The sequence below is a fragment of the Larimichthys crocea genome, chromosome XII, assembly GCF_000972845.2.
Source record: "Larimichthys crocea isolate SSNF chromosome XII, L_crocea_2.0, whole genome shotgun sequence".
Taxonomy (NCBI): domain Eukaryota; kingdom Metazoa; phylum Chordata; class Actinopteri; family Sciaenidae; genus Larimichthys; species Larimichthys crocea.
In genome coordinates, this window is record NC_040022.1 from 2,516,959 (window position 1) to 2,530,738 (window position 13,780).

General features: G+C 44.1%; 2 protein-coding genes across 2 annotated transcripts; one reads left to right on the top strand and one right to left on the bottom strand.

The window, feature by feature from the left end:
* The first annotated feature begins 108 nt into the window (after positions 1-108).
* On the top strand, positions 109-3,617 carry bud31 (BUD31 homolog). Its single transcript, XM_010747214.3, has 4 exons — positions 109-320; positions 1,837-1,959; positions 2,230-2,396; positions 3,121-3,617. Exons 1-4 carry the CDS (start codon positions 227-229, stop codon positions 3,169-3,171), a joined length of 435 nt encoding a protein of 144 aa, XP_010745516.1. The 5' UTR covers positions 109-226; the 3' UTR covers positions 3,172-3,617.
* Positions 3,618-5,273: 1,656 nt separating this feature from the next.
* smcr8a (Smith-Magenis syndrome chromosome region, candidate 8a) lies at positions 5,274-13,265 on the bottom strand. The gene is made up of 3 exons (XM_019265060.2): positions 11,933-13,265; positions 9,339-11,108; positions 5,274-7,668 (listed from the first exon to the last, which is right to left on the bottom strand). Exons 1-3 carry the CDS (start codon positions 12,532-12,534, stop codon positions 7,215-7,217), a joined length of 2,826 nt encoding a protein of 941 aa, XP_019120605.1. The 5' UTR covers positions 12,535-13,265; the 3' UTR covers positions 5,274-7,214.
* Between the last annotated feature and the right edge of the window lie 515 nt (positions 13,266-13,780).

Here is a 13,780-nt window from a genome sequence, read left to right on the forward strand (position 1 = left end):
CACCGACATAAATACACGTTACAATAATGTTTATGAGTAAAAAAAAAATTATTTGAGTCGTTATTAAACGTTTATTTATTTTTTTTTGGTCAGTTGGTGACGTCACTAAAGAGACACGAGCGTTTTGAGTCCACGACGAATTGCAGCGACGGAGCTGAAGAAACGAAAACATCGTGTTTGTTCGTTTGTTCGTCTTTGTTCGCGTTTTGTACGAAAACAGAGCAACATGCCCAAAGTGAAGAGAAGTCGGAAGCCACCTCCAGACGGCTGGGAGCTGATTGAGCCCACTCTGGACGAGCTGGATCAGAAAATGAGAGAAGGTGAGCCGGTAGATGGGTAATGTAAAGCCGTAACATGAAGCGTTAAACGGAGCAGCTTGTCCTCACTTTGACTCCAGTTCAGGTTATTTTACAGCTTATTAATCTGTAGCTTGTGCTGGTGAAATGATTTTTATTTATTTAAGAGATGGAAACTCGACTTGATAACTAAGATTCACGTGTTTAAAGTCCGTAATGTCCAAAACTACGTGACTCTACTGTCCACAAACTGACTGTACTCACAGCTTTGGCAAACTTGGTTGACGAAAAGGGAAATTGACCCTCAACACACAAAGCTGGGTCAAGTTTTTACACACACAGGCCTGAAATACAACCACACACACACACACACACACACAGAGCAGTTTTAGGTTCAGTACCTTGCTCAAGGACACTAAACTCTCCATCCACCAGTCCAACCCTCCATACTTTGGTCCCTGCGGTTCCCAAACTAAACCCCTGCAGACTGAACTACTGCCGCCCAATTAAAATAGGTTCCCAAATCAAATCAAGTTTATTTGGCCCTTTACAATAGCCAGGCGGTACCCAAAGTGCTTTACAACAAAGCCGTAAAAACAATACATGACAGGTACGTAACAAATAAATACAACTAAATTAAAATGAAAAGTGCTGTAGTGTTAAAAACCTTCCAGAAATACATAAGAAGCAGCAGACAGAGTGAGTACACCCGAAGGAACGGCACTGCCCTAGTCGGAATAAAACGCCAATCTAAAAAAGTGAGTCTTGAGTTTTGATTTTAAAAGTTTAGAAGTGTTGTGGATGTCGGCGGGTAGTTTGTTCACATTCTGGGAGCAGCGGCGGCAAAGGAGCGTTCCCAGTTTGAAGTGGCCGAACTCTGACCTCCACGCACAGTGAAACCCTTTCAGATGATCCAGAACGTGGCGGCCTGCCTCGTCTACAATCAACCCAAAAGGTCACGTCTTACCCAGCTGCTCATCGAGCTCCAGTGGCTCCCTGTAGCAGCCCGCATTAAGATCAAATCACTAATGCCGACTGCAAAGCTGTCTCCAGTTCTGCACTGACCTACTTGAATGTTCTCATACAGGCACGTTACCTTCTCCAATAAACGACGCCTGGCTCTGCCACACGTACGCTCAGGGAAATCCAAACTTTTCTCGTGTGTTGTTCCCCATTGGTTGAACGTCCTACCCTCTCTACCTTCACAAACCTCCTGATGACGCAGCTCTCCAGAGAGGACCTCCTCTCCAACACTACCAACAACTGGATGATAAATCTATCCTGCCTCTACAACTTGATTTTATGCGAATTTCCCTTTGTTGCAAGTCGCTTTGGATAAAAGTTAAATGACTAAATGTAAATTTACTGGAAGGTCAACTGAGATCTAGTCCGACGAGGCCTGGGACTCAGTTGACCTCATTATCATGAGATCTTTGGCACTATGCACACCTACCCCAGAGTTGCATTTTGTTGTAACCCAAACAGATGGATTTAATTTCTGCTTACCAAAGCTAACTTTTCTCTTTTTCCTCCGTGTCAGCTGAAACAGAGCCTCACGAGGGAAAGCGAAAGGTAGAGTCCCTTTGGCCAATTTTCAGGCTGCACCATCAGCGGAGTCGATACATCTACGATCTGTTCTACAAAAGAAAAGCCATCAGCAGAGGTGGATGGAGTTTTTACTCTACCCGTTTGTCATCTAATGTTATTTAATATTTCCTCTTTGTTTTTCCCCTTCTCCTGTTCTGTCTACTTCAACATTTACTATAATCCATCCGTGTCATGATATATTTGGTTTCTTCACTAGATTTAAAAAAAGTTCTGTTAGAGTTTTCCAACTCCCTTTGTTTAAGTCCAATACTTTGCAATAAACAGTTTCCTTTTTTGTATTGGAAGATGACACGTGTTGTCTCTGTGTGTGCGTCTCTCCTGACAGAGCTGTATGAGTACTGTATAAAAGAGGGCTATGCAGACAAGAACCTGATTGCAAAGTGGAAGAAGCAAGGCTACGAGAACCTGTGCTGCCTGCGCTGCATCCAGACACGAGACACCAACTTCGGAACCAACTGCATCTGCAGAGTCCCCAAGAGCAAACTGGAAGTCGTAAGTGACTCAAGACATTTTGAAAAACAGTAAGGTCGGTTCGCCCCTCTGCGATGCAATGTATTCCATGTTCGCTGTGGCCACTGGAGCTAATTTCGGCTATTCTGGACAAAGTTGGAAACCTCCCCAGAAGCACAGAGGTCCGTTTCAGAAGTGGCTCATCGCTCTGGTCTGCTTCGAATACTCAGCAGTTTAGGTTTTGACAGACACCACGAGCAGCCCATCAATGAGCTTGCACCCTGTGCAAACTTCTGATCGTAAAAACAGCCAAAAGGGCCAAATCGGCGTCCTGGCCATGACGTGACAGACATGTGACAGACATGAGTGATCAGTCACGTTTTTCTAAGAGTCTGTCGCCGTGCTAGCAGCACTGTGAGGCCGTGCTAAATAAATTCATCCAGAAGATGCTGCGATATTTCACAAAATCTGTGAACACTTTGACCTGCTGGTGGCACTAGAGGAAACCCCAGACGATCAGCAGTGTTAGGATTCATCCTTAAATTTTCATCTGATTGTTGTTGAAATAGACAAACAGACATTTCATGCCACAGGTGTGGATTAAAAAAAAAACCCTGAAAACAAATGTGCGCTTCTCCAGAAAGGAAAGAAAGACGGTTATCCAGTTACCTTCTTAAATGGAGACATTATAAGACAGCCTGTTCCCTCCCTGTGTGTCCTCGTGCTCTAAATCCTGCTGTGTCTTTCCTTTTCTTCTTCTCTGCAGGGAAGGATCATTGAATGCACCCACTGTGGATGCAGAGGATGTTCAGGCTAAGCGCAGTTTTCAGACGTCCGGTCTATTTTCTGTTGGCCGTCGGGGCTCACCCAGCTTCCATCTCTCACATCCAGCAAAGCAACATCGTCTTCAGTCACCTGCATCAGAAACAAATCACCATCATCCTCAGCTGTCCTGACAGGGGTCATTATTTCACACTCTACTCCTTTTTTCCGAACAGAGTGGAGCAAAGAAGAAAACACTGAGAGGGGCCATATCGTGTTAGCTGCATTTATTTTTCTGTTTTTATATTTTTTACACTCAACTCCAGAAGTTGAGGTTAGAGCTGTTTCTGCATCAGGCCTGTCATTCCATCAAGTCATACCCACTGTGAAGCTCATTTAAAATTCTAATGTGTTTCATCTGATTTAATGAGAGGCTGGGACGAAACTGATTTTTGTTTTGAAATGTCATTTTAAACCTTAAAACTGTTTCTTCATCGTTGTTCTTGTAGTATAATTTTAAATAAAATGATTCTGATTTACTCTTGTGTGTTTTATCTTTCTTCATGTCTAAGCACAATTCATCTCATAAATTAAAGTCCATTGTTGATTGTAGAGTCAGATTGTGTTTCCTGCAGTAACATAAATCACATCTAGGATGAAGACTTTTCCTTATTTTTATTTTTTTTGTTTGTATTTCTGTTTTGATCCTTCTCTGCACAAGCTCAGTTCCTTATTAAAGTGGCCAAAATAATTATATTAGTATGTCTCGGATGTGGGGCTGTCACGCCTCACAGCAAGAAGGCTCCTGGTTCGAACCTCGGCTGGGGCAGTTTGTGTGTTTCTGGTTTCCTCCATCAATCCAAAGACATGCACAGTGACTCTAAATTAGGTTGGTGTAAATGGGTTTTCGTCTCTATGTGCCCTGTCAGCTGGGATAGGCTCCAGAGCCACCGTGACCCTGATGGGGATATGTAGTTACAGAAAATGGATAGATGTCTCACATGTGGCTTCATGACTACGAAGCAGTCAAATACTGTTGAATTTCCAGGAAAAACACCAGATTAAATCATTTATTTCCCTCTTTGTTACATTTTTAAGAACCAGTTGATCTTGTTTCCACGTTTTTGACTTTTAAAAAGAGAATCATGAAGTAGACACTCAGTATCTTTAGGATTTTTCTACAAGTTGACTAAAAAACACTACTCAAGGCAAGAAGCATGGCGACTGTAACCGCTTATCCTCATCAGGGTCACGGTGGGGCTGGAGCCTAAGAGACGGGGTACACCATGGACAAGTCGGCAGTTCATCACAGGTCACACTGACACACTAATTAACCTATTAACTACACGTCTTTGGACTGTGAGAGGAAGCTGGAGAGAACCCACGCAGACGGGTGGAGGCCCCAGCCGAGGTTCAACCCAGTTCTTGCTGTGAGGTCACAGTGCTAACCACTGCACAAGTGCCAAGGCAAGGTCACTGTTACATTTCCCCTTTCTTACATTTTTAAGAACCAGTTGATCTGGTTTCTGTGTTTTTTGACTCTTGAATCATATTTAGTATCTTTATGACTTAAGTTAAATCAAAAACACTATAGAAGACAGGAAGAATAGGGAATTTCAGATATTACTCAATTTGTTGTATTTCTTCATTTCATCTGAGTCACAAACATTACATGTGACCTTTATTTATGTGTGTGTGAGCCCTGTAAGATCACAAAGAAGCTGCTAAGGAACAAGCAGCTGCTGCATCTGAAGCGAGTCTCCCACAAATGTCGTGGGTTTTTAATCATTAAAGGCTCAAGTGAAAAAACATTTACATGATGAGTTATGTACACTGAGCTGCCCACTCATCGCCTGCAGATTTACTGTAAAGAGTGAACAAACCACTTCATTTTCATTCATTCACGTTCTCTTCTTCAGTTTGCAGAGTTGCCTTCTGCTGCTCCACAGCAGGGCAATTAGGTGTTTTCACATTTGAGCATTTATTATTCATGACACCTCAAACTCTAGCACATCCGTCATCGCTACAGCAAGTCACACAGGCACGAGTCTGTCTGTGTGTTCCATGTTTAATATTTAATGTTGATCTGTAGGTTGCACTGCTCTGTTTCTTTCTCTCCAGTATCACCTCAGGCATTCACTCACGCACAAATAAAGATGGATTCAAATAATTTAATGGAATTAATGAATATCATCAACATTACATAAAAGCATCAGGACATTCACAACGTGCTTCATTTAAATCAATACGGGGGCTGGAGTGAGCACGAGGCCCCTTTAAAGATGAGATACAAAAGACATGATATGGCAACGTAAGGACACTGAGTGACGACATGTTAAGCACAATGTAGTATGGCTTATTCAGATTACATTCACCTTTTTGCATTAGAGGAGCAAAAATTATTTAAAAAAGACGACAAGGCAACAAAAGAAAAAAACAGAATCATTGCAGTGAACTAAAATAACGCGTTAGGTGGAATTAAAAATGTGAGGTTAATAGTTAAAAACCTTGTTCGTAGCAGGAAGGACAGCAGCCATGATCCCACATTGTTTGACCTTTCACATTAAAACTCTGACCATGCAGTCACAAGTACAGTTACCATCCTAAGATACAGAAGTACAGCTCCATCACGGACTCCACAGAATTAGGAACAGTAAAATCTAAAATACTATCAAAGACGCTTCGTCTGTGTTGTCTCACTGGCCAGAACTAAAAAAAAAAAGAGGAAATCTGAGTGTACTCAGCATGAAGATCCAAATTTTGTCCTAAAGCAATAAATACGTTGTTTTGTTCACAGCACAGGATTGCGACCGTCCTAAATCAAGTGTCAAGCTTAGAGTTTTGCTTTTGATGGCACAGGAAATTTCCCTCCATAATAAAATCTATACAAACACATCATCACTCTCAGCAACGTCTCCTCCAGCGTCTGGCCCACATCCGAATAGAACAGAACAGAAACATCAATACAGTGATTCACCCCGGCACAAGACGGTCTCATGCTAACACCACAACACTCTCACACAACTGTAAGACGACAGTGAAGTTCAATACATTTAGGTTAATTAGCTTTAAAATGTTCCCGGCCGTGTGAGTAACATTAATGGAAAAATGCTCGCCAGCGGTTTATAATATCGACGGGGGTTTTTTAGCTGCTGCTGGCCCTGCGTGGGTGAGTGTGTGTGTGTGTGCGCGTGATGACGTTATTTCTCTGGACATGCAATATCACACATTGGAGCCGACTAGGTCTAATTCACACAGCAAATACACTTTCTCATGCATCACTACCTGAAAGCAGCCTCTGGGAATGTTTACTCTTGAAAGGTCAAATCCAACATTGTGTCTCTGTTTTTGGAACAAAGCGGGGATTTGTATCCGTTACCGCAGGAATGTGTGTCGCTAAAAGAAAGTGAAACAAATATATATGTATATGTATATTAAAAAAAAAGGACAGAAAGGTGTTTGCCTTTTTGGAAATCGTGTTTTCAACGAGAGAGGCGTGTCACAAAACCAGCTGTAACAAGCCTGTGTCGTGCTGATCAGGTTTCTTAGACAGTCAAAATGTCAGCATGTGTGAGTTTGTTACAGTTATCCTGAAAAACATGTTCACATATAGCTGAGATATCATAGCTGTGACTGAACCTGTTAGCGAGCTGGCAGACGCACATGTTGGATCGAGTTTTATAAGATGAAATGTGAGATGTGGTTGAGGTGGCGGGGCCAGGGACTGACCTTAAACAAGTCAGCACATGTAACATTTCTTATCTTTCTTTTTTTTTTTTGGACATGGAGGTGAAAAACACACAAAAGACTCGAGGGACAATGAGCAGAGCGGAGATTCGCCTGCTCTGTTCTGCGTCTTTGTGAGTGTCGACATGCTCTGGAACTAAACGCACGCAGGTAAACACTCACTGACATTCACGACTCACTCTGTCTCCTGCACACAGAGAGAGAAGACAGCAAGGCGGAGAGAGATTAAACAGTAACCAGCTCAGAGTTTGTCCTGAAACTAAAAAGACCCCCTTTGGTCCTTTAAAAACCAAAAGGGTCAAACATGAATTCTGTTAAAACAAGTGTGGGATTCCTCCTCCCTGTATTATATTAGATTTTGTAAAAAACGCTGGTGGTGTAGTTAAAACTAAAAGTTGCTGCTGCGCTGCTCCTGCCGGGCTGTAGGTACTGCTGAGTGACGAGCTGGCTGAGGTAGAGCAGTATCAGGCTGTCCTCCTCGCCCAGCCCTAGCTGCTCCTGCAGGAAGCAGCGGCGTCGACCCTCCACGACCTCGGGCCCTTCCGTGGAGCTGACCGGCAGGTGGAGGTGGTGGGTGAAGGTAAACAGGAAGGCCTTGGCCGCCAGGCGACACAGCGTGCTCTGTAAGTGGAGGAAGTATGTGGAACCACGGCGGATGTAGGTGCGGTGGTCAGCTATGTTGGCAAGGAGTTGGCCACGGTACGGCGGACAGCGTAAGGTCTTCTGGTCGGCATCCAGGATGGAGATGTAGCGGCTGTAGCGGGACAGCGAGTAGAGCATGCTGGAACCCACAGGGGTCGCTACTCTGTGGGGGGACAGAAGGACAGATGGTGAAATTAATATTTTTCCAAGGAGGATTATCATGGCACCATTATGTCACCTGTAAATACAGTCTGCATGTCCAAGTCTGTCTTTGTTGTTTTGTGACTTTAGGGTCTGAGTGAAGCTGTTTCCAGTGAAGTAGTATTAATCTACACGACAGCAGACAGTCCAACTCCCCACATCAGAGCTACAGCGCCAAAAACAGCCGTCAGAGGGTTTAGACCAACATTTCTATTCAATCCCTTTACAAAGAATATGGAGAATATTTCTCAAATAGTTCAACAATCTGGGACGGCTCCAGAACATTTGTGTCAAAGATGCTGTCCCCAAAAACTAAATATAAATCTATAAACATATAAATATACAACTTTGTCTGCACTGATGCTCTACATCAGAGATACTCAACTTACTTTTGCAAAAACATTTATTTTTCTTTCAGATAAAATCAACACACATCAGGATTGCAACAGGCTTATTAATACATAAATAAAAATAAATACATCCGTGCATTTTTCATTGTCAAGCTTTCAACATTTGCTGTCCTCACTTATTTCTGCCTTTAACTTGAACTATATTTATTCATTTGTCTATTTGTATATTTGAATTAGTTAGTTTGTCATTTAATTTATTCAATGTATACATTTAACATGTTTGTGGGCCTTTATTTTTGGCTATTTATATATTCCATTATGTTTTTTACTTCTATTCTATTGTGTATATTTATACATTTAATGGGCTTTATTTAATTATTTATTATTTATTAATTTTTATTCTTATTTTATACATTTATTTGTTTTTTTTTAACCTCTGGTGTTTCCTCACTGCAAGAAGATGAGATGGCGCTTTCTCATTTTGTGTTGTGCTTTTGTTTATAATGCAGCGGCGTGGCTGTTTTTTTTTTGTTTTTTTTGTATAGCACTGTATGAAAAGTGCTATACAAATAAAGTCTGATTATGTATAGCACTGTATGAAAAGTGCTATACAAATAAAGTCTGATTAAATGATTGAGGTGTACATAAACTTGTTGTAGAAATTGAAGTGTCACCGCTTCTGCTCCCTGCACAGATTACTGATTTAATATGAAACGTCCCCGGTAACAGCCGAGGGACATTATTGGATATTTACTAGTTGGTAGAGATAAACAAATTTAAATAAATATATTTTCATTCTGCATTAGAAAATAGTCAGAGAGTCACATGACACCTGTCCTTGTGTGTATTACTGTTCTCTATTAATAAGTAATGTGTGTAGAGATGAAGAAAATCCAGTTTCGTGCGTCACAGTGTCACAATTCTGTTGAAAACGGATAAATTCCTCAGAATCCTCCTCACAAGCAAAACACATTCTCGTACTTTGGGGGATTGACAGCCTCATTCTGTTTGTAGAAATGAAAAAGAAGTTCAAGGACAGATGTGAGGCTCAAGGTATAATCGTTGAATAGTTGGTTGGGTGAGTCATCGAGGACTGAGTCAGACCGGATGAGTAATAGTAGAGTAAGGTGCGATATAAACAACAGAACATACTGTAATTTTCAAACTTCCCGTTGATGGAGACTCTGTGAGCATCAAACTTAATGTTTTTAATAAATCTATGTTACTAACATCATCTGTTGTAATTTGTAAATGCTTAAAATATAAATAAAAATGGAAATACCTCTGCAATCCAATAAGTTTCCACCTCTGCAGGTCAGTAAGGGTGAACGGGCAGGACAGCCAGGCTTGAACTCTCTCTCCACACCTTCCAGGACCAGGCACGAAGAGAGCCAGAGCAGCAACCAGTCGGCGGACTCTCCCCTCGTCAGCCCCGAGCACCACCAGGGTTCTTCCGCTCAGTAGACACCACAGAGCTTGCATGGCAAACGGGTACTGTCGCACAAACCTCAAGGCTCCTTGTCCGGCCTTCTTCCTCTGGCGCAGGGTCACCACACCCCCGTAGCCAAGAGGTGAAGCAGCCCGATCGGACCCTGTAGAAGCACTCATGGTACAGTCTGACCCATCCTCCGCTGAGGTACGGGAAACTGCGTCTCCAAGGAGCCCCACAGGGAGCTCCAGCGCGGCTGCAGGGCTTTCTGAGGACGGAGAACCAACTGTATAGTCGTCCTGGAGTGGAAGTAGAGCCTGGGGCTCCTGGTTGACCACAAAGGTTTGACCGGGCTGCGAGTGGGAGTTTTGGCTGAGGTGAGGCACCTTTTCTGGGGCAGAAGCTTCGTAAAGGAAACCATCTTGGGACATACAGCACGCCGTGTCTATTGGAACCAGCAAATCCGACTCGATCTCACACGGCCCATCAGCTCCTCCGTCACATTCATCCTCCCTGCTGGCCTCCAGCTCTGACACCTCGAGTAAGGACACGGGTGTCTGGTCACCCTCGTCGTCCCCAGCAGTGGTCTCAACCTCTTCACTGCTGCTATCCCTCTCCAGATCAGTGTTATGTTCGGCGTCAGGGGTCAGATCAGAATCCGGATCAGGAGCTTCTGACGTCATACTAGCTAGATTCTGTTGTCTCTCTGCTGGACCCATCCCGCTCTTGTCGCTGCTGAAGCTTCCTTTGGTTTCCTCCGAGCTCTCCTGGGTGGTCAGAGTCTGGTCCGAGGGTGAGGAATCCAGATGGCTCTCCACAAGTCCGAGCTCGCAGAACTCTTGAGCATGGCCAGTCTCAGAGGGAGGATTTGGAGGCTCCAGAGTATCTAACTCTAGAAGTTCTGGTTCCAGCACGATAGGAGGCGGATTTAAGAGTGTATAGTTATCTACAGCATGGTTCAAAGCACAGAATGGTCTCATTGTACCCCCTTCATCCTCGTCGTCATCCCCGAGGTCCTCCTCAAACAAGAAGTTGGTGATTTTCTGTTTCCTGCGTAGCGCCCTGTCCAGGCGGCGCGTGTACAGGTAGCACAGGTCACCCCGGAAACTCTTCTCAGTGTCCTTCAGGAGCTCCACGGTGGCCTCGTAGAAAGTATTGTCGCACAGCTCTTGCAGGGTCTTCAGGCGCTTGTCGAAACACTTTGCGGACTTTGCTTTGATCAGTTGTGGCGTGTAGGACAGCTTGCGTTTAACGCCCTCATCTTCCTCCTCGTCCACTTCTTCTTCACCTCGTTCATCTCCGACCTGACCCTGCCCTTCTTCCCCCTTCTCCCCTTTGTCACTGTAACTAAAGGGGTTGGCAAGCTTGGCGTATTTGTCTAACAGCACCTCGCACTCACTCAAACACTCCGTGACGCACTTCTGGCAGCTGACAGCATGAGGATCTCGGCGCGGGCGGTGATGGTACGAGCTGATCTGTTTCAGCAGGTCTCTGTGTTCGTAGATGCTCTTCTCCACGTTTGCGAGCTCGTTGGCCTTTTCCACAGCGTGAGCGGAGTACATGCACTGAGGCCCGGCCTCCCTCTGCAGACCCTCCTCCCTCTGCAGCACAGAGTGAGTGTACCTGAGGGGGAAGAAGACAGATTTATGTGTTCACAAAGGGAAGTCAGTGTGAAATAACAGAGCTTCTTCCTCATGAGAAGCATCAGTGTAACTAAGAAACATGAAACACTGAAAATATGCAACAGCGAACTGTAAAATTAGGTTTGGAGTTCATTATGTAATATGTAATCAGCCAACATTCATGGCCCCCAGAGGATGAATCCTACTGACTTTGGAGACTTTTCCTAAAGTGCCAACACTAAGTTTGCATTTCTGCATCCTGCCTCTTTTATAATGTTCCTAAATATTTAATCAAATTACTGCAAACTAACTGACACAAACAAAACCTGGGAGTCTGTTGGTTTTACTCGAGTATAGGAGCCCTGGTTGGTCTCTGGGTGTCTGGGCGTATAATCGTCTGTGGCTCAGGAGGTAAAGTAAAGGGTCGCCCACTTATCAGACGATCGGTGGTTCAATTCTCGGCTTCTCCAGTCTGTTTGTCAAAGTGTCCTTGAGCAAGATACTGAACCCCAAATTGCTCCTGAGGGCTGAGGGATCAGTGTGGAAATGTGTATGGATGCTTAGCTCCCACCTTGCATGGCAGCCAATGCCATCAGTGTATGAATGTGTGTGTGTGTGAACGATATACGTAGTAGAAAAGTGCCTTGAGTGGTCAGAAGACTAGAAAGGTGGTATATAAGTACAATTAACTGAGGGTGAGCTGCCCCTGACTGATCGGATTACTCTACTCATTATTTACCTAAATGATTTGTCAAAGGACTGGAGAGGATTCATATTAACATATCAGATATAGATTCAGTTAAAAGGTTGTATTAAAGTTCTTACTCCAGGTCCCGGAGCTTCCTCTGGAGTTCCTTGGCAAACGCTCTCCTGTTCCCAGCCTTCAGACACTCGGACGCCTGTGAGAATCGGAGAGACAGCTCCTGAAACTGCAGCATGATCTTCCTCTCATCTGCTGAAACGTACGCCATGCAGAACGGTCGCACAAAGCCCCTCGCCTCCAGGTCGTAGAGCGTAAGGTGATGGACGTAGGCGAACGCCCCTTCCTTTGAGTCGCCCAGCACCACCCTCGAGTCCTCCACAAAGCTGAGCCTCGGGTAGCCGGTGCCAGGCGGATGCCCCACGAAGGAGGCCTGGTAGTCCACCGACATGATGCGCAGGGAGAAGTAGTTGAGATCGAAGGTGCCGCAGACTTTGGGGTCATCTGGAATGGTGAGGAGAGGCTGAGGGCCAACCTGCTCACTGAACTCAGAGATGAGGATGAAGTCTTTGGTGAACTTGGCGTAGGAGGTTTTGGCCCAAGGGTTGGAGTCAGCCAGGGGATGAAGGGGGATGGAGAACTCCTCAGGGAGAGCCCAGGGGTCTGGACTTGTCTCCCCGTACTCATCCTCTTTAGTGAAAGCCACCACGTCAGGTGAGCCTATCATAGTGGTGTTGTGGAGCCAGGCATGAGAGACACAACACACACTGCAGCACTGTTATCAGTCATAAAGCAGCTGTCAACGCACAGCGGACGAAGAGGAGGACGGTGGGCAGATTGTCCATCCTGCTGCACATAAGAGCTGTAGATTACAGGAGACCAAGGGTCTGGATCAGATGATTATATAATCTATAAAAGGGGGGGCCCCAGAGCAAAGAGGGCCCAATTTTCAGCCGCGCCCCTTCAGGAGTCCGTCCACAGATCAGGAGCTTTAATATGTGGCGGATCAAGTAAGAGCGACGAGAAACATAAATCAGTGTCTCTGTTAACAAAAGCAATTATCCTGCGCCAATCACAGCGTCCGTGAAGGCATCACTCATGATGTGCAGGCAGAGATGTGAGCGATCATCAGCGCAGCTCCTCTCTCCGTCTCCTCGTCCTCTCTCCGAGCTGCGTGTCCATCACGTTTCTCTGCTCGGGGTCAAAACACGGAGCACCAAACACGATTTGAACAGAGAGAAGCGCGACATGTTAATTTTTACATCCAGAGACAGACGCCATGTTTACTCAGCTGGTTGTACTCTGGTCAGGTGACCAGCCCACCTCTCCATCTGCAGGAAATCCACCCTGAAACTGAAATCTAACAGATTTATCTATGGTGAAATACGTGGACACATTTGCATGATTGTAGTCATGATTTTAGGGAATAGTGAGGTCATGACTCCCCCAAACACTTTTATTATTTGGATAACTTACATAATGTTTGTTTAACTTTAGTTTGTGCATTTTTTAACAGTCCTGAAGTTTCTCTAGAATAAAAACAAAACTATCTCTAGCTACAAAACCTGCATCCAAACATTAGTCCAAACATCCAAACATTATTTATACTCTGTCAGTCAGTCAGACTTTATTTGTTTACCTTTTTACATGTACATAGTTTTTTTAGTTTTCATAGTTTTACCTGTCAAGTCCACTGTTTTGTTTTTTAACTGTACCTATGTTTATATATATATAAAGAGCAAAGTGTAACCAGAGTCAAATTCCTCGTGTATGCAAATTAAAGTGATTCTGATACTCCATTAGAAACAAAAGCACAACACAAACTGAGGTATGGTATAGTACTGACTACTTAGTACCATATTACATGCCGTTACATTGTATAATAACAGCTAAAAAAAAACAAAAAAAAAAACTCAGTCATAATTAACAGTCACTGCACATTTCTCCTTTCTTACTTTGCACCAAATCAGCAC